Source organism: Hakea prostrata, chromosome 5 (genome assembly GCF_041222555.1).
Source record: "Hakea prostrata isolate BN-2017 chromosome 5, UWA_Hpros_2, whole genome shotgun sequence".
NCBI classification, from domain to species: Eukaryota; Viridiplantae; Streptophyta; class Magnoliopsida; order Proteales; family Proteaceae; genus Hakea; species Hakea prostrata.
The window spans coordinates 9,743,566-9,766,023 of record NC_142604.1 but is presented as its reverse complement, the minus strand read 5'-3'; the positions used below and the strand labels follow the sequence as shown (position 1 = coordinate 9,766,023).

Sequence of the window (22,458 nt, the reverse complement as noted above, 5' to 3'; positions counted from 1 at the left end):
ACCCCACTTGGATTTTCATTTATAGACGTGGCGAAATCTCCACGATCGGGCTGCCGCGAATAAAAATCCTGGTTCTACGTTGCTCGCCTTGTCTGTTTGAGACTTCGGAGAAGTGAAAAAAAATGGCGATGCTGCAGTTGTGCGGCACAGTAGTGAAAAGGGTAATGGCAACAGGGCAAGCTGCAGCGCCAAGAGCAGCAGCAGCAGCTTCGGTGCCAGCGCTGTGTGGTCGAGGGGACAAGAAGACGAAGAGTGGAAAGCGGTTTAAGGGTTCGTATGGCAACGCAAGACCCAAGAAAGAAAAAAAGATCGAGAGGATCAAGGATAAGGTCGAGGTGCCCAGGTCTACTCCTTGGCCTCTTCCTTTCAAGCTCATCTAATATTGTTTCAATTTCTTCACTGTATCTCTCTAGCTTGGTTGGTCTCTTTCTCTGATCTCTGTTTCTAGGGTTGGAGTTTTTGATTCTATGCACGTGAGAAAAATCTCTCATAACTGTAATTTCCTATTGTTTATGAGTAGACATTTTTCCATCCAAATTTTTTATTTTCTCCAGAAATTTGAACTGGGATTGAGAATTTTCTGGGTTAATTAATGCAAATTTCTACTTATGTCAAAGAATCGTCTGAGGAAATCTTTTGAGGGTTCTTAATAAAATTGCTTCTTTGCAAGTAAAGTGGGCATACAGGAACTCTGCAGAACTGGTGTTCTGTAGAAAACGTAGAATGTAGCAGTTTGAGTCACCGCTGTTTGAAGGTAAGACTGAATTGCTTGTTTGTGTTGAGTCATGTGACTCTGACTTCACTGCTAAGTAAAAAGGTAGTTTGCTACTGCAGAAGTGTTACAAAGACGACAGCATTAATCAACCATACCATGAAATTTGCACAATCAAGTGTCTTGACTGGTTGACTGATAGGATTCAAGATCTTCAGTTCTGTATTTGGCAGTTATTTCACCCTAATAAGAGCAGCTTGTTTGACTTGGCAATTGAATTGATATTCAAGGTTTTGATTGAAGGCCTTGCAGCTCTGTGTTTGGCTGTTTTTTCACCTAATTTAGATAAGATTCTAGCTTGTTTATTTTCTTGGCAACCTAAATGATGATCTAGGTTTTGACTTAACACCATTGAAATCTGAATTTGCAGTATTCACCTTAGCAAAATACCCATCTTCTTTGATTTTTCATGGCAATCTGAACGATGTTCCTTCTTTGGATTTATGACTTTTTAGGCCCTTAGTTGGCAGTTTTTATCCTATAGTATTTGTTGGGTAGGACTCAGCCTCTTTGATGTTCTTGGCAATCCAAGTGATGAGGTCTTTATTTAAGTCAATATAAGGGGCAGGGCAAAATAGGAAGGATAAAGTAAGAATCATGTTAGAGCTGGTATCGGAGTAGTGGCTCCAGTGACGCGAAGTCATTTGACATGGCATAGCCATGTTCAACGGAGACATTTAAATGCCCCATACGAAGGAGTAATTTAAACTAGATTGAAGGAACTAGAAGAGTTAGGAGCAGGCCTAAATAACCTTTGGAGAAGTGGTGAGAAAAGATATGCATCGCTTAGGCCTTGTACTCAGTATGGCCTCAAATTGAGCCGATTAGGAGGCAAGGATCCATATTGCCAGCCCCCTGTATGGGATAGGTGGTTTTCTGTTGTTGCTTGTTTCTTTATGAGGGGCAGGGCAGAGCTGCATTTTGAAGAGGACATTCAAAAACTGAGTGTTTGATCAGACAATCAAAATTTGCTCATATTGATCGTAAGACGGCGTATCTTTTGAAGGTAGATTTTCCTGGGCCTCCCCAAGTTTATCAAAAGGTTAGTGTCATCAGATGTTTGTTTGCCTACGACAAAATGTCATTTGGACTCTGAAGAAGAGCCCCAAATTCTGGATCCATTGTCATGAGAATGCGAAGTCCTTAGTAGCACTCTTCCCAGTTGTAGACTTGTAAATGTGCTACTGAAGTTGTGGAAGAGGAACAAGAGAGCAACATTAATTCATGGAAGCTTTTCTCTTTGGGTGGAGGCTGGGAGAAGAGGAATCTATGGAGATGAATTTCTAACAAGATAAATATATTTTTGGAGGAAAGTGTCCAAGTATTCAACACTAGAAGGCACAGTCTGGGTAGCCTGTTGGCTATCTGAGTCTCTCTTACAGTAATAATCAATCAAATTTGAGTTATTAACCTCTAACTTATGATTCATATGCAATATATACGAATCCATTTACAATATTTTCAGCAAAGAAGATAAAAAGACATAACAGGCATTGGTGCAACAGTTAGGTTGCTCTAGATTCAAGTGAAGTCTGGAAACAGCCTCTCCGTGAAAGCAAGGGTAAGTCTGCATAAACAGTATTGACCATTCTTGATTGCTCTGTCTGTTGAGCTATGAGAAAATCTGCATTGTCTTTTCTCAGGCTGCTCTAAGGGTTAGTCTGTTGCTACTTTTATGATACTCCTGTGCCGCCTTCGTTTTATTTCGATGTGACGAAATTGGCTTCTAGCTTTACTGCATTTGTACTGAACAATCTGGAATAACTCATAATGAAACCTAGTATCAAGAAGAGCCAGCAGGAATCCAACTTTGCACATCTCTACAATCATGACAACTGAACTGAGCAGGGAACAATGAGCTTCGTTCTTGCGAATCCAAGAAAATTACTTCAAATGAATGAAGAAGCTCTTGGAAAACTTTGATCCACCATTATGTCATCCATTTATTGTCAAAGGTGGATGAACTGTCTGATATTTACTCCATTCCTGCTGGACCATTGGAAATTCGGATTCATGAATGGGAAATGATGACTGTTATCAATACCATGTATTTTCTAACACATTCGTTTTGTTCTCACTCTCTCTCTTGCATGACTTGACCCTCTCCATGTATATCAATCAGATGATAATTCTAACAAAATTGAAAACTGAGTGCACATGTAGCATCAAACAAACAGGCTTTCTTTATACTAAAGCAAAAACCAACCTATTGATTTGGGACTTCTTAGGCCTTTATTTGGCAGTATTTTACCCTACTGTATTTGGGTAAGACTTGCCTTGATACATTTATTATAGTTTGTAGATAAGGATTGCATTTATGGTAGTTTGTATATTCCCCAAGCGTATGTTCCTTCCTCCCATTATTACTTTGTAGGGATACATTGGGAAGTGAACCATTACATTGAAAATATGATAGAAATTAATCATTATTTGTAAATGATTATTATGATTGCACTTATTAATAAAATTATACTAGTAAAAGTGTGACGTGCAAATGCACGAGGTATTTATCAATCACCATGTATTGGCTTGAAATTGAATGGCCTATGCATAAGTGAACCTGTTAACAACAGCTAAAGTTGGATTTTAGAATAAGTTTGTCTTTAAAATGCGTGATTTTGATTAAACGTTTTTAATGCAGTTTTTTCTTCATCAATTAATATTTCTTTATTTTCGGGAGAAATTCTTCATATTCCTTTAATTGTTAATGTTTCTTTGAAAAAAACAAGAAAGGGAAAAATTGAGAATTAAATTGATTCAAATAATTTCAAGAATTTTAATTGACCATTATAGACATCATTTATTACTAATATAAAGGTCTACTTGATTGAATAAAGAGGGGTATTAGAGGGAAACAAAATGTAACCGTGTCCCTTGAGTTCATACTTTTATAATAGTAGTATGATAGTATGATGATAGTATGATAGTATGATGTGGTGGATAATTTAGATGGGTTTTTATTTTTGGTGGGTTTCTTTTTTAGATATATATGGTGGACAATTGAGATGGAGCACCATAGATCATATTTTAAGAAGTAAGGTGTGACTAGCTAAGTGTGTTTTCTTTAGCAAGTTGTACTCGCACCTTTAAATGGATGTTTTAGGGTTTGGTTGGTTATCTGAAACCAGAGATTTCAAATCTTAAGATTTATGAATCGAAAATTTATACCTGTTTCGTTGTAAAACATTCCTGGATTCATGAAATCTAGGAATTTTACTTTTTTGCTTACAAATGGGAATTAAATCATTTTTGGGTATTAGGTAAAATCCATGGATTCTATATAAGTATAAAATTGATGAAATTTGTGAATTCATGTGGAGTAATCCAACGGAACTCTATGAACTTCGATAGATTTGAGGTTAACCAAATGGTTAACTTTTTAAACAATTGATCCGTAGATTTGAAATCTAATTTCATTTTAAATCCTTAGATTCATGTACCAAATAAACCCTTAAAACACTGACACCTTACTTTATGTTTAAACAACACATACACCCTAAAATTAAAATTTTATTGGACATATTAGTTTAATTTGTCACTAAAAACTATTAAATCACTATATTTTTTAATGACACGTTAATATTTCTGGTTGTAGGCCATTTCCAGCTTTAATTAGGGCAAGGCCTTATAAAAGCTTGTAGTTAGAAAAAACGTAATGCTATGCCAATGATCGGTTAGTCAAGTGGTTAAAGACCCACCCTCCCACGGGGAGGTCTTGGATTTGCACCCACTCGACGGTGTATATTAGTAATTTAGTTCCCACCCTATAGTAACAAGCTTCCTTTTCCAAAAATAAAAAACAATAATGTAAATCTGGCACCGGGAGAACCTGACCTGAGTTCTTGTTCGCAGCCTCTAGAGCCAACACGTATCATCTTTTAATTGAGCAGGGGTAGTTTGTTAATTAGATATTTAACTTTGATTGAGTAGGGTTAGTTTGGTAATTAGCTTTTTAACTTTGAGCGGTAATTAGGTTATTTAAGTTAAAAGAACTTTTCAGATTTACAATTTGAACACTCAATTTATTTAATTTAGTCGCATATACCCATTTCATGATTTGGGGAAAAATTGAATTGCAGCCTTAACCTGGATTTTTATTTGTGGTAGCCCTAGTGCTTGCGGCAAGTGGCCATGATCTCACCACATATACTATGTTGCATTTAACGGTATTGTTAATGAGTAAAATGGTCATTCTATGCCTTCTGGTTTATATCCATGGTTGGACGGTCCGACTAGGTTCGTTACCTAACAAGGTTTGACCAGGCGATTCATGGTAGGACCGACCATGATGGAAAACACATCCGCCAGCAAGATGAGGAAACCTTATAAAGGTAGACCCCTATCATCTAACGACTGGAGAAGATAGTTAACTAGGTAAAAGAACTCTTTATAGAGTTACTTTCCTATAAACAACTCGTAATAGAGTCACATTTCGAATATAACTCTATTAACTTACATTATATAAACACCTGAGGTAAACCTTATTAGGCAGGTATTCATATTCTGTGTGATCAATTACTTGAATTCTCTGTTGAGTAGTTGAGATCATATCATTGGTACTGACTTGCTAGTCGGAGACGTACCTCGATCCCCCAAGGTCGAGCTCGTATTGTGTAGGTTCGTGACAAGGAAGGACGAGCGAGATTCCGTATCAACAGGTATGAATCAAAAGTAAATAATTGGGCTAGTAACTATAAATTTTACTTTTTACCTTTTAAGGGTTTTAATTTTTTTTTTAATTTGCAAAAAGAAGTCCCTGATTCATATCTGACTCTGAACCTCATTCTCCCCATCTTTCTTCTCGTAGCCTGCAACAACATCCAAATCACGTTTGAGCTTTAATCGACAACCTGTAGGCTTCACTAACAATTCCTTCTTTCCTTTCATTAGTTTCTATTCAAATTTTTTTTCTTGATGTTCTCTTGAGGTAGTTGTATGTGGTTAGCATCAGATGTTGTTTCTTTGTAAATGGATCTAGGATTCAGAGCCTTTGCCTTTATGTAGTTTTTGCTGGTTTTGGTTAGTGAATCTAGCTTATGAAAAAAAACAATCTTTCAAACACCGCAAATCCAATCAGTTTGATAGATAACACCACTCCAAAGCTTTTCAATATTAGAAAGGAAAAGAAGAGAGGAAGAAAGAAAGCGGAGAAATCGAAGAGCCTCAAATTGCTAGAGTTACAGGGAGTTCTTTCTATAAATTTCAAAAGATTTTGTGTTGTATGATTAAAAAATTGTACTTACACTTAAATTCTGAATTTTCATTTACAACCGTTGGATTAGCAATTGGGCACGTGGCGCGATAGTAGTGGTCGGCTGATGAAATTAAAATCCCCCTAACCCTAGGGCAAATATAGGACCAATTTGGATTTCATAAAATGAGCAGGGGTACTAACGGAACCCTGCACATGAACAGTAATTTTTTTTGGGGGTAGAACGGTAAACAACTACGATTTAACTGTTCCTGCGGGCGTCTTTTCATGCCGCACGTGTATAAAATTTTTCTGAATCGGTTTGCGTGCGAGTCAACTCAAGTCCTTACATGCGTGCTTAAGGCTTAAAGCTTCGAAGCTTGTTCGTCTTACGAGAGCTCTACATTGTAACCCTAATTAGGAAGCGAGATTCTGTGCTCAAGGTAAAAGTTCATTTGAGAATAAATTCTTCTCATTGTTTCTCGATCCACGTCGATATCTGGTTTTGGAGAAAAAGGAATGAACTTTTGACGTAATTCGTTCATTATAGCACGAAGAATTCGATTGCTTGTGCTTGATTTGATATTGGGGTTAAATATTCTAAATTGTCCCCTGTTCAGTGTTTATTGAATATATCCGCAAGCTTTTTGCTAGCTATAGTTGTTTCAATAGAGAAAACATTCATTTGTTTTCCGAATTGATGACTCTGAATTAATCCTTGTTTCACTTACTGGTTATTTCTCGTGCTTCGCTAAAACTGTAGGTGCTTTAATCTGTTGTTGCAGGTTTTCTTTGTGATTATCTGCAGTTTGATATTCTCATCGTGTTATTATGGCAAACCGTAAGTTCACGACTTATTTATTTATTTATTTATTATTGTTATTTTTTGTTTTTGGGGAGTCTGCTGTGTTTATCTGAAGCTTATTAGTAGCGATCATGGGATATTATGATGTTCTAGGGCTAAATGAATAATGGCTCTGTATTGATAACTGGGTATTTTATCTAATACCCTGTACAGTGTTCTCCATTCGAGAATCTGTTGGGTGAAGCTTTTCCTAAAGACTGAAGCAGAGAAACCACACAAATATATAGAAAAGTTATAAGTCAAGGACGCAGGGGAGATTCATTTTCCTCTAATAAGAACCACAGAGAGCTAAAGTATCTTCAAGAAAGGGAAGTTAGATGTAGAAATATATCTGTTTTCGGCTACATGACTTTGGATAACCGAATACATGGTTGGTGATTCAGGCAGCAATGGATATGTTAAAAATAAAAAGAAAACATACCGGAGGCACCTTACTGGAATAATTTGCCCAGAGGGTGTCCTGGACCAATGTACTAAGGACTTGCATTTTGCTGTATGTATGATTTAATTTTAAATCAGTGCTTTTAGTCATATGTAGACCTTCATTTGATGAAGTTGTACCTGTTATTCTTTTCTTCCCTTGCTATTCTATATTTCACATATAAGTGTTCAATGCTCCATCATGGATTTACCTTAATTTGACCATTTCTCTTTGGGCCTGAGAAGCTATGGAGTTCACAAGAGCCTCCTTGAATTTTTATGGGGTGACTTGTATAAAAGGACATAAAACAAGAAAAATTAATGAGTGAAAATTTCCCAAATTTACTCTAGGTTTTCTTCAGCCCAAAGTGACAGGATGGGTACTTTCCCTTTGCAAAGCTGACGCTACCAACATTACTCATTGATCTCTTCTTCTTCTTCTTCATCCTTTTCTTTTATTTTTTTCCCAGGGAGGTTTAGGAAACTGGGAAACGTTGGACCATTAGTTTTATGGCTCTATCAAGTAATCTTTCATGTAGTCCTACCAATTTATTTATTTTTTTACTCGAAGTGCCCTTTGGATTAACACTGCCAATGGTCTAGTATGGCTTCTGGCAGCAAAATGAAATTCTTGAATGTCAATAACTGCTTTGGCTGCTGCTCTCTTTTGAGATATCTGAATATGGGAGAGCAACTCATCCACATCCCCATTTTCTTTCTCTCTTTTCTTCTCAACTCCCTGGAGATCAGATCTAAAGTGTTGGCATTCTCATAATGTTTCACTTTTGATTTCTCCCTGCTTCTTTTTGGCCTGAATTGCATTTATACTTCAACTTCCCACTATTCCCCTTGAGCTAGAGGAATTGTTTGTATCTCCTATTCACTTGCCATTTAGGGAATAGGACTTTCTGTATTTTGGAAAAGGAATGCCCCTGTATTTTACTTCCTTTTTCTTTTCTATAACTGGCTCAAGTAATCTGGTTGAGGGGAAGTTGCTATTAACTAGTTCATAGTGCAACTTTTGTTGCTTAGAATGGGAGGTAGGCAACAGCAGAAAAACTGGTTTAAATAGGTTAGAGCTCACCACATTGTTTGGCAAGAGTTGCAATAAGGTTTGGAAGCCATGGTAGCAATGATGTTTTAAAATTGAACAGGCATTTTTGTTCTTCTGTTTCTGTTCCATCTTTCTCGGCCCTGCTCCAAGGATATGAGAAAATGTCTTATCTATGGATAGATAATAGAGTATAAGGTTCCAAATTCGAAAGTCATTGTCTTGGTGACTTGTATCTTGTCATTACTGTTATATGTACAGTTTAAGGTTTAATACTGGACTGTTTCACTATTCTTGCTTGAACATTCATATTCTTTTATATGATGGAACCTATGCAGGACTCCAGTTTGAAAACTCCTGTGAGGTAGGGGTTTTCTCCAAGTTAACCAATGCATACTGTTTGGTTGCCATTGGAGGCTCAGAAAGCTTTTACAGGTTACAATGTTCAAGCTTTATTCACCTTACTTTCTTTCCATTGCCATTTTGTGTTAAGAGGATGCTGATGGTTTCCTGATTCTCTGGCAGTGTATTTGAAGCTGAGCTAGCTGATGCTATTCCTGTAGTTAAAACATCCATAGGAGGCACTAGAATTATTGGTCGGCTATGTGCTGGTATGTGATTTGAAGTTTTGAACTATAAATTCATATAGGCTTGAAGCTGATAACCATCAATTTTTACAATGTGTTTTGCTCATGTATTGCTTATCATGGCAGGAAATAAGAATGGGCTTCTCTTGCCTCACACCACTACTGACCAAGGTAAACTTCAACTACGATAAAGTCACTGGAGATGTAAAAAATTTATTTCCTTTTTTGAATAAAAATAAAGGAATGGTTTAACGGGAAGAAGCGATGAGAAGTTATGAATGGCTTTGTATTGACAGTAAAAATGGCCTGAAATGTCATTAAAAGTCAAAACAGGATCCAACCCCACAGTTGGGAGAAGACTTGTTTAACGGGATTGTCTGTATTCAGGTTTAGTGGCCTTTCTCTTGTACTTGGGAGTGGGAGGTTTCCAGAGTTGCGCTTGGCTGTGTTTATGCTTGTAAAGATCATCCCCCCCCCCCCCAAAAAAAAAAAAAAAAAAAAAAAAAAGAGTAAGTCAGGGTGGTGAAACCTGCCTGTTGCAGAGGAACTATCCTCCTTTTTTAAGTCAAGTTTGTCTTCATGTTAATGAAATGGCAGCCTTGTCAAGATAACCCTCATGAAGTAAATAAGTGGAAAAGCCAGAATAGGGAGCTTGTACATGTTATTTGACTGTCAGAAAATATAAATATTGCTTGACATAACATCTTTGCTTGCTTATTTGTTTATTCCATTTCAGAGCTTCAGCACTTGCGGAACAGCTTACCAGATCAAGTAGTTGTCCAACGTATTGATGAGCGTCTGTCTGCTCTTGGTAATTGCATAGCTTGCAACGACCATGTTGCTCTTACACATACTGATCTTGACAGGGTATATTTATTATCATTCTTTGGCAAACTGTTATCCATGCACGAAATCCACAGATTAGAATTCGGTGGGAATTAAGTCGATACATGCTTCTTCCACAAAAGTTGGCATTGCATATTAGTGGCCTTTTAGTGATATAGCTTAATTTTTGTTTAGTAACTTGCAATGATTGATTTGCTTGGGGTAACTTTCATCAGGAAACTGAGGAGATGATTGCAGATGTTCTTGGCGTGGAAGTGTTCAGGCAGACGATAGCAGGAAACATTCTTGTAGGCAGTTACTGTGCCTTCTCCAACAGAGGGGGATTGGTATGGAAAAAGTACCTTAGCACAACTCTTGCTTGACAGTATGTTTTTCTTTGACTAGTCAATGAGAAAGTCTACTGAAACAGGTCCACCCTCATACATCCATTGAAGACTTGGACGAGCTTTCTACGCTTCTTCAAGTTCCTCTTGTTGCTGGTACCATTAATCGAGGTAGTGAAGTCATAGCTGCTGGCATGACAGTCAATGATTGGACTGCATTCTGTGGGTCAGACACAACAGCAACTGAGCTCTCTGTAATTGAGAGTGTGTTCAAGTTAAGAGAAGCTCAACCAAATGCCATAGTTGATGAAATGAGAAAATCGTTGATCGACAGTTATGTCTAAGGTGCCGATCTTTAATTTTGGCGCAGGTAAAGGGAAGAGTCATTGGATTGTATTGCAAATCTTATATTGATATGATGCTATTTTCATCCTTCCAAGTTTACTGGTTGCAATGACCATATACTGGATTCTCACATGTATAGACTCTTTCTTTTTTGTTGTAACAGGAGTTTGGCATTTGATGCATGCAGATATGCAAACCCTCCTTTCGTTTGATCCTGAGACGAATGTCTTGCGACCCAAAAATGCTCTCCGAAGAAACCTGAACTTGATTCATACTCTGAAGAAGGATAATAATGTTCTGATTATGTATGAGTGCCAATATAGCATCTAGTTCATCAAGTTAAATTGAAGCAAGGTAGATAAATATCTTACTGGAGTATGGATTGCGTCTTTCTAGGCTATGCTGCCTTTGTTTTGCTTGTAATATGGATTGCGTCTTTCTAGGCTATGCTGCCTTTGTTTTGCTTCCAAAATGAGTTAAACTCTCTAAAAATCTTCATCAAAATTGTGTCATCTTGCTTGCCTCTGTGCACTATTCTTGTTTATGAAAGAAAGATGTCATGGGCTCCATGAATATCTGTTCAAGGTTGTAAATTTTATACCTTAGAGAAGTATTTGTGAAGGTAAAAGTGGAAAACTGCAATCAGCAACCGATTCCAAATTGAATCGGCTGAACTCAATTCGAAACTCAGACCTTGCCCAGCTTAAAAATCGGTGAATCGGGTAACGAATCAGCCGGTTCATATTGCGGTTTGCACTGACCGGTCCAACCATCCTATTTACACTAAATGAGGTTCGACAGATCATTAATTGTCGATTCCGGAAGGGCAACCTTAAACTGCAGATCTCAAGACATGGTAGAAGATGGTTTTTTTTTTTTTTTTTTTGGGCTTGCCAACCCCGAAGGGCTACTGGCTCCTGCGTAAGCTGGTGACTCTCCTCTATGGCGGCCCACCAAACGCCCTCGGGGCGCCTTCTGACCCCCCCCGCCCGTGTGCTTGCCGCTCGCTCCGCCCTTTTCCGGCCCGGCGCGGCCCGGCGCCGCCCTTCCCTTTAAACCGGTGTTCGACCCGCGTCGCACACCTAGCTGTGGTGGGTGAGTCTCCCAGCGGAGATTTTTTGCATCCACAAGGATTCGATACCAAAACCTTTGTTTAAGGTAACCAAGCTGCTTATCATTTGGACCAACTCCCATTGGTAGAAGATAGTTGGTTACTTATACTCATTCTAGTCCCATTGATTAGTCTCGGTTTCCACTTGGTTGCAGTAGGACTTCAAATTTTGATTAAAAACTTGAGATTATAAAATTGTTATAAGATTCTAAACTACTAGTAAAGGGCACAACTAATATTAAAAAAAAATAATAATAGCAAAGCATATTTCGGACAAATTCAATATTTCAGAACAGATACAAGAAATTACTTATAAAAAGAAAAGAAAAAATAGCTATAAAATTAATTTTGAAAGTCCGGTTAAGCTTGATTAAAGTAGTTCGATCAGCCGGCATAGCTCGACTAGGTCCAAGATTGAACCAAACCGATGATTAAATTGGTTGCAGAAGAACCAACCTTTTTGGATCAATAGACCCGATTAGGCACGTCGAGGCCCACCTGGCCTGGCCGATTGACATTCAGGTTACCTAAAATTGCTCGGGTGCTGAGAAAAGGTTGAGATCGAGATTTCGATATTGACCGTCCGTTGCTTAAAAGTTTGAACAGACGGTCGAGATTAAGATTCGCAACAGTGTTGTGAACGGTAGAGACCGAGATTTTGATATTGACTGTCCGTTTCTCAAAAAGTGTGAACAGACGATCAAGATTGAACACAATGCTGCGAACAGTCGAGACCGAGATTGAACACAATGCTGCAAACAGTCGAGACCGAGATTTCAATGTTGACCGTCTGTTTCTTAAAAGTATGAACAGACATTGATATTCGCAGCACTGTACTATTGAGCATTAATTGTCTACTATTGAACATTAATTGCGCAGCACTGTAATCGACTACCTCCCGTTACCGGTCGTACCTGCCAGTCTTCTCTCAAGTGCAGGCTGGTGTGAACTGCATCATGAACACGTGTCGACATCTGCTGCATGTGGGGCCGTGAGAGTAGCCAATCATACAGACCAGACAAAACCAATAGCTTGCGCGGGAGAGAACGAAAAACAGTCCATTTCCGCGCCCAAACAAACAATAAATCTGGTGGGACCGGATTTTCTCTTCTGCGTTTCTACAGAGCAGCTGAGAGAGATAGACAGAGACGAGAGATGGCAAACGATGCCAGCATATGCTCCATACGTTCTACTGACCCAAATCCTCTGGTTTCCATGGCAGCTCCTCCACCTCAGAAGCCAGAAACCGCAAAATAATTTCCAAATCCTTATCCCAATAATGTAATTCCATCTTCCACTCTTCGTTCTCTGATCAATTTCTACTCCATACTCTGCTGCTGCCGCCAGTAATTTCTTCTTCAATGGCGAAGGAGCTCCCAGGAAGACGCAGCTCCAATTCTCAGCTCCTTGAAGAACTCGACGCGTTAAGTCAATCCCTCTATCAATCGCACCCAACCTCCCGAAGAACTGCTTCCCTTGCTCTTCCCCGGACTTCGGTTCCTTCAATCTCATCCACTAATGCCACTGTAACTGTGAAAACAGAGGTCGACAAACCCCAACCCAAGCCTCGTTCCAGGCGCTTGTCGTTGTCGCCATGGAAATCCCGGCCGAAATTGGATGATGAAGAGGAACAGGACAGGGTGACTTTGCCCTCTGATCGGCCGCTGCAGTTGAAGAAATTTACTGATGATAAACCAGCTTCAACAGAAAAGAAAGGAATCTGGAATTGGAAGCCAATTCGAGCTCTTACCCACGTAGGTATGCAAAAGTTAAGCTGTTTATTTTCTATTGAAGTAGTTACTGTTCAAGGCTTACCTGCATCTATGAATGGGCTTCGGCTTTCTGTTCGTGTAAGGAAGAAAGAGACCAGAGATGGAGCAGTACAAACGATGCCTGCTAGGGTTTTGCAGGGAGCAGCAGATTTCGAAGAGACTCTCTTTGTTAGGTGTCATCTGTATTGCAGTAGTAGTGGTACTGGAAAACAGGTCAAATTTGAACCACGGCCTTTCTGGATTTATGTAATTGCTGTTGATGCTAATGAGCTGGATTTTGGCAGAAGTTCTGTGGATTTGAGTCTCTTGGTTCAGGAATCCATCGAAAAGAGCTATGAAGGAACACGGGTTAGGCAATGGGATATTAGTTTTGATCTATCGGGAAAGGCAAAAGGAGGAGAATTAGTTCTGAAATTAGGATTCCAGATTATGGAGAAAGATGGAGGATTTGGAATTTATGGTCAAGCCCTCAGTCCTGGAGCAGCTAAAGGGACGGATTCCTCGTCTTCTTTTGGTCGTAAACAATCCAAGTCTTCCTTCAGTGTTCCCAGCCCAAGAATCTCTCGTAGAATGGAAGCCTCATCTCCTTCAAAGACTGGAAAATCAATGGATTTTCAGGCCATGGATGACTTGAATCTTGATGAGCCAGCTCCAGCTCCTGCTCCTGCTCCTGCTACTTCCTCTACAATTCAAAAACCTGAAGAGACGGAGCTGATCAACGAGGACCTCGATTTTCCGGAATTCGAAGTTGTGGATAAAGGAATTGAGATCCAGGAAAATAATGAAGCAGTAGACACTGCAGATGGGAGATCAGTTTCCAGTGAGGTGGTTAAGGAAGTTGTGAATGATCAAATCCGTCTAACAAGATTAACAGAGCTTGATTCAATTGCTCAGCAAATCAAGGCTCTTGAGTCTATGATGAGTAGTGAAAATTCAGTTAAAGCAGATGATGATGCTGAATCACAACGATTAGACGCAGATGAGGAAACAGTAACGAAGGAATTTCTTCAGATGCTCGAGAATGAGGAGGCTAATGAATTCAAATTTGATCAGCCTGACATTCACAGTCTCAAACTGGAAGCTCCTGAAGAACCTTCAGAGGCTGAATCCAAAGTTTTCCTGTCAGACCTTGGAAAGGGGTTAGGTTCAGTGGTCCAGACAAGAGATGGAGGTTATTTGGCTGCCATGAATCCTTTCAATAATGAAGTAACAAGAAAAGAAACTCCAAAACTTGCTATGCAGATCTCGAAACCAATGATTTTGCCATTGCACAAATCCATGAATGGGCTTGAGATCTTTCAGAGGATGGCAGCTGTTGGAATTGAAGAACTTAGCTCAGAAGTCTTATCTTCCATTCTAATTGATGAATTGATGGGTAAAACACCAGAACAAATAGCTTTTGAAGGCATTGCTTCAGCAATCATCCATGGAAGGGACAAAGAAGGTGCTAGCTCAAGTGCAGCCCGTACCATTGCAGCAGTAAAATCCATGACAGCTGCAATGAGTACAGGCAGGAAAGAGAGGATCTCAACTGGAATTTGGAATGTGAGTGAGGAACCACTGACAGTAGAAGAGATTTTAGCTTTCTCAATGCAAAAAATTGAATCTATGGCAGTCGAAGCTTTGAAGATACAGGCAGATATGGCAGATGAAAACGCTCCTTTTGATGTTTCTCCACTTGTTGAGAGGACAGAAATAAAGGGGGGAAATCCAAGCCACCCCTTGGCCTCTGCCATTCCTTTCAATGATTGGTTGAGAAATGGAGGTCTAACTACCTCTAAAGGTAATCCCGGAAACCTGGAAACAGTCACACTATTGGTAGCTGTACAACTAAGAGATCCATTGAGGAGGTATGAGGCAGTGGGAGGACCAGTAATTGCACTGATTCAGGCCACTCATGTAGATGCCACAGGATCTAAATATGATGAGGACAAGATGTTCAAAGTAGTGAGTTTGCATATTGGAGGTTTGAAGGTGAGGTCAGGAGGGAAGCGGCCTCAATTAGATACTCAGAAGCCACGGTTGACAGCAATGCAGTGGTTGGTTGCATATGGACTAGGTAAAGCAGGAAAGAAGGGCAAAAATATCCAAGAAAAAGAACAGGAGGATTTACTCTGGAGCCTGTCTTCACGCATAATAGCAGATATGTGGCTAAAGTCGATGCGGAATCCAGATATAAAATTCCCCAAGCAACAATAGACATATCATGTATGATCACTTCAACCGGCAACATCTTTCACGATGATTGTGATCATGTAGTAAGGAAAATGTGTGCTTCAATACATCTGTAATTAGGAAAATGTATTTGTTCAGTTAATAAGTTCTACTTCCTACTTAGTTCGTACTAATGAAAATAAGAGCATGAGAATTGGTGCCTAGGAGTGGTCCTATTGCTTTTTGGAGTGATTTTGTGATCATTGTTTGATTCCAATTGATAGAATTCATAATTTGCTCAGCAGTGCCAAAGAGCATGGATTTTTTTTTGCTTTTTCTGTATCACCTAGACAATTCAGAGACAGGAACAATGTGAATAGGCCCTGTGATTCCAAAGATGAAGTGAGAATAATAGAGGTATTTAACTTCCTTATTATTTTCTGTAAGCACCCAAAAATTCATTGGCTTAAGTAATCTGGTCAGAAGGAAGTTAGGTTTCATGTCATGGACATGTTTGTGTAACTGTTCGTCAAAATTAGATTCAACATTCCAAGGAAGCTAGGGAAGGATGATAGCACAGAAAGTTTGCATATTTCTGGTTTGCACATTCAAGATTATTTTATATGATGAAATCTGTGCAGCACTCCAGGTTGAGACTCTGCGAGATATGGTTTTGCCAAGTTGACCATTGTATAGCTTTAGTTTCTAATGGAGGCTCAAGAAACTACCTTTCTTTCTGTTGCCATCTTGTGCAAAGAAGATGCTGATGCTTTCCTCTCTTGCAGCATATTTAAGGCTGAGCTAGCCAATGCTATTCCTGTGGTTAAAACGTCCGTAGGAGGCTCAGAAGCACTGAACTATTGGTCAGATATATTAGAGGTGGGTTTTGTAGCTGGTTCTAACTTCTAAATGGTTTCTGGGCTTTTTGGTTCAAGTGCACTCACAGGGAAGACTAATATTGAAAGATATCAGAGAAATTAAAATACAAAGGGGTAGGTTGAAGGTTACTCGGGAAGAAGTGTTGAGAAGATATGAATGGCTTTTGGGTTGACGGCAACATGGCTTTAATAGAGTTGAATGGCTGAACAGGATACAACCGTGCAGGGGGGAACAAGATTTGTGCAGGAGTTGAGTCCGTGTTCAGAGTGTTTAGGTTTCCTCTTTTACTTGGGAGGATTTCCAGAGTTGTGGTAGATATGTGTTTATGCTTGAAAATAACTGCCCACCTCTCAGGACAGTGAAATCCTTGAGGCTGAACCAGCCCTGCATTTTGGTCTGGGAGGAGAAAGGATAACTACCTCAAGTTATTGTACATAAGTTTGTCTTACTGTTAGATGTTCTGGCAGTCTTTTAAGACAACCTTAGTTAATTTGCAGTGGAAAAGCCAGAATAAGAAATGTGTATCTGTATATATGTATCTACTTTCTGAAAATACACTTGCAGAACAACTTACTCATCCAAGTTGGTCAATGTATTTGCAAGCAACTATTGACTCTTAAGGGATTGTAAAGCTTGTAGCTACCATTTTGCACTTCCACACACTGATCTTGACTGGGTTAATTCGTTTTCATTCTTTAGCAACTGTTTTTTATGTACCAAACTTCAAAAGTCATAAATAAATTGGAGTGTACATGTTACTTTAAACATAATTAGCTGAGTGTGTTGAGGCTTTGCAGTGATGTAGCTTTCTTTCCTTGTATGCAAATACAAGGATTGATTTGCTTGGGATAATTTTTATCAGCAAATGGAGGAGTTGATTCCAGGTGTTCTTAGCATAGAAGTGCTCACGCAGACAATTGCAAGAAATTTTCCTGTTGATTGTTGCTGTCCCTTCTTTAACAAAGATGTACTGGTATTTAGGAGCCTGGGGAAACCTTCCACAACTCATGTTTCATTAACAGTATACTCTTTTGACTGACCACCATGAAAGCTTTGTTCTACCAGATGCAACCACATACATCCACGGAAGTCGCAGGTCAATTACTGATTCTGAGTTTGATGGATCAGCCATGGCTAGTAGCCACTACCTCATATGAGCATAAAACCTATCTGGAAGTTGTTTTTGTTGTTTTAACCCGGAAAAAAAAAAAATATTTTGCTGAAACATTTGAGACATAATTATACAACTGTTGGGTTTGAGGGCACAGAGAACGCTGCGTCACCATTGCTTATGGGAACATCAAAATTCAATGTCCAGTAAAAAAAAAGGAATCTCTAATCTGTTATGGAAATCTTCTGGGTTCTTTTACATTAGCTACAAAGATGTTTTCAGTTCCCATGGGTTTAGCACTTGATCCAGTTTTTTTTGGTAATCACACTTGATCCAGTTGGAATCAAAATTTGATTCTGAGAAGAAATTGAACCAAACAAAATGTTTATTTGGACCTTCTTCTACACCAAACCCAACTGGTCCACCCTGAAACCGATACACAAAGCTAGATCCGAAACGAACTCAAACCTAGTAAGAAACTAATAGCTAACACAAACTCTCTTTTTTCTGGTAGAAAACACAAACTCATTTAAAGGAAGAAAGAGAAAAAAAAACACACTTTTCTGTAAAAACATTGTTTGCATGGTGAACCTATGAAGCCGAAACTGGTGTAGAATCAATCGTGTTGATTCTGGCAAACCTGATTTTCTTTAATTCACTGCTTGATGTTGTAAGGAAAACTACTCAAGAATATGTTGATTTGAGTTCTGATCCAGGCTGATTCAAAGACCAATCTAGATCAGGCACCATTTTTGGAATCACAAAAACCATGTATGTATATAGTGAGAAGTGACAAAAACAAATTTCACTAAACTGGGCTACAAAAAAATGAAACCTTGTGTGGAGGAGAAAGGAAACAAAGAAATGAAGAATCATATGGATTAAACTAACTGCATTCAACAAATTTCACTAAATTGGACTACAAAAAAAAATGAAACTTTTCTTACACAAGAAACGAGGGGAAAGGAAACAGAGAAATGAAGAATCATATGGACTAAACTAACTGCATTACAGTATCGACAAAACAAACATTCAAAGAAAGAAAAAATCCAAACAGACAAGCAAGCTTAGTGTCTTGGAGGCATGGCAAACAGAAGCTCGAGATCAGGTGGATTGAAGTAGCCATTACTGGGTGGATCTCTGCTTATCTTCCCATAATAAACAGCTTTCTTCTTTGGTGGCGGCGGGCAAACCATAGCTTCCTGGATCCGATACTCTCCTCTCTTTGGTGTCTCCCAACCTTGTTCTATCTTCTCCGTCTCCATTTCTATCTTTCTTCCCATCTCTATCCAGAACTGGTTCACCACAAGTATGAGTAGAAGAGAAAGAAGAATGAAAATGTCGAGTACTGTGAGGTTCTAACTTCTAAGCTCTAATGGAGAGGGAAGAGCTTATTTATATAAATCTTGAAAAGGGTTATGGAAGAAGATTCATAATTTTGATTTGAACGCAGAAATACGGAAAAGTGGAGGGAAACTGAAAACATGTTGCGATCGTGGCTTATTTCAGAAGCTTGAAACCTGTTAGTTGACTTCACTCCTTTTAACCCTCAACCCCACAAACCACAATCGTGACTCAGTTCATGACGTCGTGTGTGGTCGACCGAAGAAGCCACGTCAGTAACCTTTGCTTTTCATTTCTGGAAACCTGAAGCTTCTTCTTCATTGAATGATCCTCAGGATTTCATGGCCGCTCTTGAAACCCTTCTCTTCTTCTTCTACTTATGGACTCTTCCGTTACTTATCTTCCCAAGAAGATCTCGCAAGAAAGGGAATGGATTCCTACATGGGTTTCTCCCAGAAACTTTCTGAAGCAATGAAAGCCTGTGGAGATCTCAAATCTATATCCGATGCTAGGAAGCTTCATGCGCACCTGATATCAACGGGTTATGGGTCTTCAATTTTCCTTCAAAACCATCTGTTGAATATGTATTCAAAATGTGAATTAATCGAAGATGCACGAAGGGTTTTTGGTGAAATTGAGAAACCTAATGTTTTCACTTGGAATACGATGATAAATGGTTTGGCAGATATGGGTCGGTTTACAGAGGCAGTGCATTTGTTTGAGGAAATGCCTGATAGGGATTCTGCTTCTTGGAACTCAATGATGTCAGGTTATATGCAAAACCTGCAATATGAAGAAACTTTGAAGACCTTTGTTTCCATGGTTAGAGATTTTCAATGTAGACCAGATTCATTCTCTTTCTCCTGTGTGATGAAGGCTTGTGGTATTCTCCAATTCCTTGAATTTGGTTCGCAAGTGCATTGTCTTGCCTTGAAAGTTGATTTTGTGAGAGACCCATTTGTTGAAACTTCGCTTCTTGATATGTATATTAAGTGTGGATCTATGAAGTCGGCTGACCAAGTGTTTCACCAGATACCCAATCCAAGTCTTTTTTGCTGGAATAGTATGTTGTTTGGCTATTCGAAATCTTCTGGTGTGAAAAAAGCACTAAGATTGTTTCATGAAATGCCCGACCGAGATGATGTATCATGGAACACAATGATTTCCATCTTGTCTCGACATGGGCTTGGTGCCCAAGCTCTTTCTATGTTCATACAAATGTGGAATGAAGGTTTTAGACCCAACTCTATGACTTATGCTAGTGTTCTCAGTGCTGCCACGAGCATTTTTGATCTGGAATGGGGTAGACATCTTCATGCCCGGATTGTTAGATATGAATTCGAAGTTGATGTTTACATGGGTAGTGGTCTCATTGACATGTATGCAAAATGTGGATGCTTAAAAGAGGCGAAGCAGGTGTTTGACAACTTACTTGAACGTAATGAAGTCTCTTGGACTTCTTTAATTGGAGGATATGCACAATCAGGCTATGAAGAAGAAGCACTGATGTTGTTTAACCAAATGAGAGAGGTTCCAGTCGCCACTGACAGGTATACTCTTGCCACTGCTCTAGGCATGTGTTCAAGTAGAGAAAATATTTCTGTTGGGACACAACTACATGCCTATGCAATCAAGATTGGACTGGACTCCTGTGTTCCAGTTGCAAATGCTCTGCTTACAATGTATGCTAAGTGTGGTAGTGTTCAAAATGCAAACCATGTATTTGACTTAATGCCAACAAGAGACATAATATCATGGACGGCAATGATCAGTGCCTGGTCCCAATTGGGTGATGTTGATAGAGCCCGAGAATACTTCAACAATATACCTGAACGGAATTTAATTACTTGGAACTCAATGTTGGCCACATATTTACAACACGGGTATCTGGAGGAGTGTCTGAAATTGTACACTTTGATGCTAAGAGAAGGAATGAATCCAGATTGGATTACTTTAGCAATTGTTTTCGGTGCCTGTGCTGATGCTGCAGTACTGAGACTCGGCAACCAAATCATAGCTCAAACTACAAAATTTGGATTTAATACTGATGTGCCAGTTGCCAATAGTCTTGTTACAATGTATTCAAGATGCGGGAGAATTAATGAAGCACGAGAAGTTTTTGATTCAATAATCAGTAAGGATTTGGTCTCATGGAATGCCATGATGACGGGTTATGCTCAGAATGGTCAAGGGAAGAAAGTGATTGAGATTTTTGAGGAAATGTTGAAAGTTGGACAGACTCCTGATCATATCAGCTACATTGCCATTCTATCAGGTTGTAGCCATTCAGGACTTGTATCAGAAGGTCAATATTATTTTGATTCTATGACCAAAGATCATGGACTTTGTCCAAGGTCTGAGCATTTCGTGTGTATGGTTGATCTTTTTGGTCGCGCTGGGATGTTAGAACAGGCCAAGAACTTGATTGACAATATGCCAATCAAACCAAGTGCCAGCATCTGGGGTGCTCTTCTTGGGGCATGCCGCATCCATGGCAACACAGAACTGGCTGAATGTGCCATCAAGAATGTGCTTGAGTTGGATCCAGAAGATTCTGGAAGTTACGTCCTTCAGGCTAATATATATGCAGATGTTGGCAGGTTAGATGGTGTTGCAGAAGTAAGAAAATTGATGAGGGAGAAGGGAGTCCGGAAGAACCCTGGTTGCAGCTGGATTGAGGTTAATAACAGGGTACATGTGTTTACAGTAGATGACACAAACCACCCACAAATAGATGATGTCCTCAGGATGTTAGAAGAGTTAATTAAGAAGATAGAAGATACAGGACTATATGTGAACAAAGTTAGTACCAGCAGATCTCAAGGATACCATAGTGAGAAACTTGCAGTAGCTTTTGGATTGATCAACTTGCCCTCTTGGATGCCAATCCATGTTATGAAGAATCTCCGAATCTGCACAGATTGTCACATAGTGATGAAGTTGATATCTCTGGTCACCACCAGAGAATTGATTGTTCGCGACGCCCTCCGTTTCCATCATTTTAAAGAAGGATATTGCTCTTGCGGGGATTACTGGTAATCTACGATATGTAGAGTATCTTCCTATTAACCAGATCCCCTCCCTTCCCCTTCCTTTTTTTTTCTCTAGCTTCAAACTTGCTCAGTAATTATGTTGTTTTATACCGGGAGCCTCCCTCAATAATAAATAGGAGAAAAGCAAAACAAAACAGAACTTCCAGATGTTGGACTGTTACATGATGTAATGGCAGCCATTTGAGTTCAGAGTCTTCTGAAAATCATAACTTTTTCTGGGTAGGGTGTTGAAGTACAAAAACCTATATCATTCTCACTTTTGTTCAGAGTCAATGACTGTATATGATACTGCTAAAGCAGCTTTTCTCACATTGTTTTTCATTTCTGCTTTCTGTATATGTGGAGGAAGAAAAAACAAATTTGTGTTTGTTCATGCCAACGTAATTAGGAAGTTAATGATGGCATATCAATGGAAATGAACAAGCTACAGGATACTTTTAGACACCGATTTTTATGCATTTGTTTTCATTAATTTGATCTAAAAGCCAATGAGAATCATCAGGCGGAATGGCAGTGGCCAAGGGATTGTTTGAATCTTTCACACTGATTACTTAATGTCCTTTCAACAAGTGGAGAAACCCTGAAAGGTGCATCTTTATCTGCCATGCCTGCATTTATATTTGAAGCTTTGATT

The 22,458-nt window shown here is 39.2% G+C and overlaps 4 protein-coding genes and 1 pseudogene across 4 annotated transcripts; 4 read left to right on the top strand and 1 right to left on the bottom strand.

Annotated features, from left to right (window-relative positions):
• The first annotated feature begins 20 nt into the window (after positions 1–20).
• On the top strand, positions 21–4,002 carry LOC149015004 (small ribosomal subunit protein bTHXm-like). Its single transcript, XM_089157183.1, has one exon. It carries the CDS (start codon positions 123–125, stop codon positions 378–380), a length of 258 nt encoding a protein of 85 aa, XP_089013309.1. The 5' UTR covers positions 21–122; the 3' UTR covers positions 381–4,002.
• Positions 4,003–6,309: 2,307 nt separating this feature from the next.
• On the top strand, positions 6,310–10,983 carry LOC149015003 (eukaryotic translation initiation factor 6-2). The gene is made up of 9 exons (XM_089156875.1): positions 6,310–6,406; positions 6,749–6,804; positions 8,638–8,734; positions 8,825–8,910; positions 9,013–9,057; positions 9,623–9,753; positions 9,948–10,058; positions 10,142–10,425; positions 10,564–10,983. Exons 2-8 carry the CDS (start codon positions 6,795–6,797, stop codon positions 10,397–10,399), a joined length of 738 nt encoding a protein of 245 aa, XP_089013001.1. The 5' UTR covers positions 6,310–6,406; positions 6,749–6,794; the 3' UTR covers positions 10,400–10,425; positions 10,564–10,983.
• Positions 10,984–12,646: 1,663 nt separating this feature from the next.
• On the top strand, positions 12,647–15,863 carry PMI1 (plastid movement impaired1). The gene has a single exon (XM_089156854.1). It carries the CDS (start codon positions 12,873–12,875, stop codon positions 15,480–15,482), a length of 2,610 nt encoding a protein of 869 aa, XP_089012980.1. The 5' UTR covers positions 12,647–12,872; the 3' UTR covers positions 15,483–15,863.
• Positions 15,864–18,254: 2,391 nt separating this feature from the next.
• Positions 18,255–18,710, bottom strand: LOC149015001 (cyclin-dependent kinase inhibitor). Its single transcript, XM_089157076.1, has one exon. The coding sequence runs from the start codon at positions 18,708–18,710 to the stop codon at positions 18,495–18,497; it is 216 nt and encodes a 71-aa protein (XP_089013202.1). The 3' UTR covers positions 18,255–18,494.
• Positions 18,711–18,789: 79 nt separating this feature from the next.
• On the top strand, positions 18,790–22,238 carry LOC149015000 (pentatricopeptide repeat-containing protein At2g13600 pseudogene; annotated as a pseudogene).
• Positions 22,239–22,458: the final 220 nt, after the last annotated feature.

What these genes read in the sequence shown, in the direction of transcription:
- LOC149015004 (XM_089157183.1), top strand. Translation starts at nt 123, where the DNA reads ATGGCGATGCTGCAGTTGTGCGGCACAGTAGTGAAAAGGGTAATGGCA.
- LOC149015003 (XM_089156875.1), top strand. An exon ending in TCACACCACTACTGACCAAG is followed by an intron (nt 9,058 to 9,622) that starts GTAAACTTCAAC and finishes ATTCCATTTCAG; the next exon opens with AGCTTCAGCACTTGCGGAAC. An exon ending in TCTCCAACAGAGGGGGATTG is followed by an intron (nt 10,059 to 10,141) that starts GTATGGAAAAAG and finishes CTACTGAAACAG; the next exon opens with GTCCACCCTCATACATCCAT.
- PMI1 (XM_089156854.1), top strand. Translation starts at nt 12,873, where the DNA reads ATGGCGAAGGAGCTCCCAGGAAGACGCAGCTCCAATTCTCAGCTCCTT.
- LOC149015001 (XM_089157076.1), bottom strand. Translation starts at nt 18,710, where the DNA reads ATGGGAAGAAAGATAGAAATGGAGACGGAGAAGATAGAACAAGGTTGG.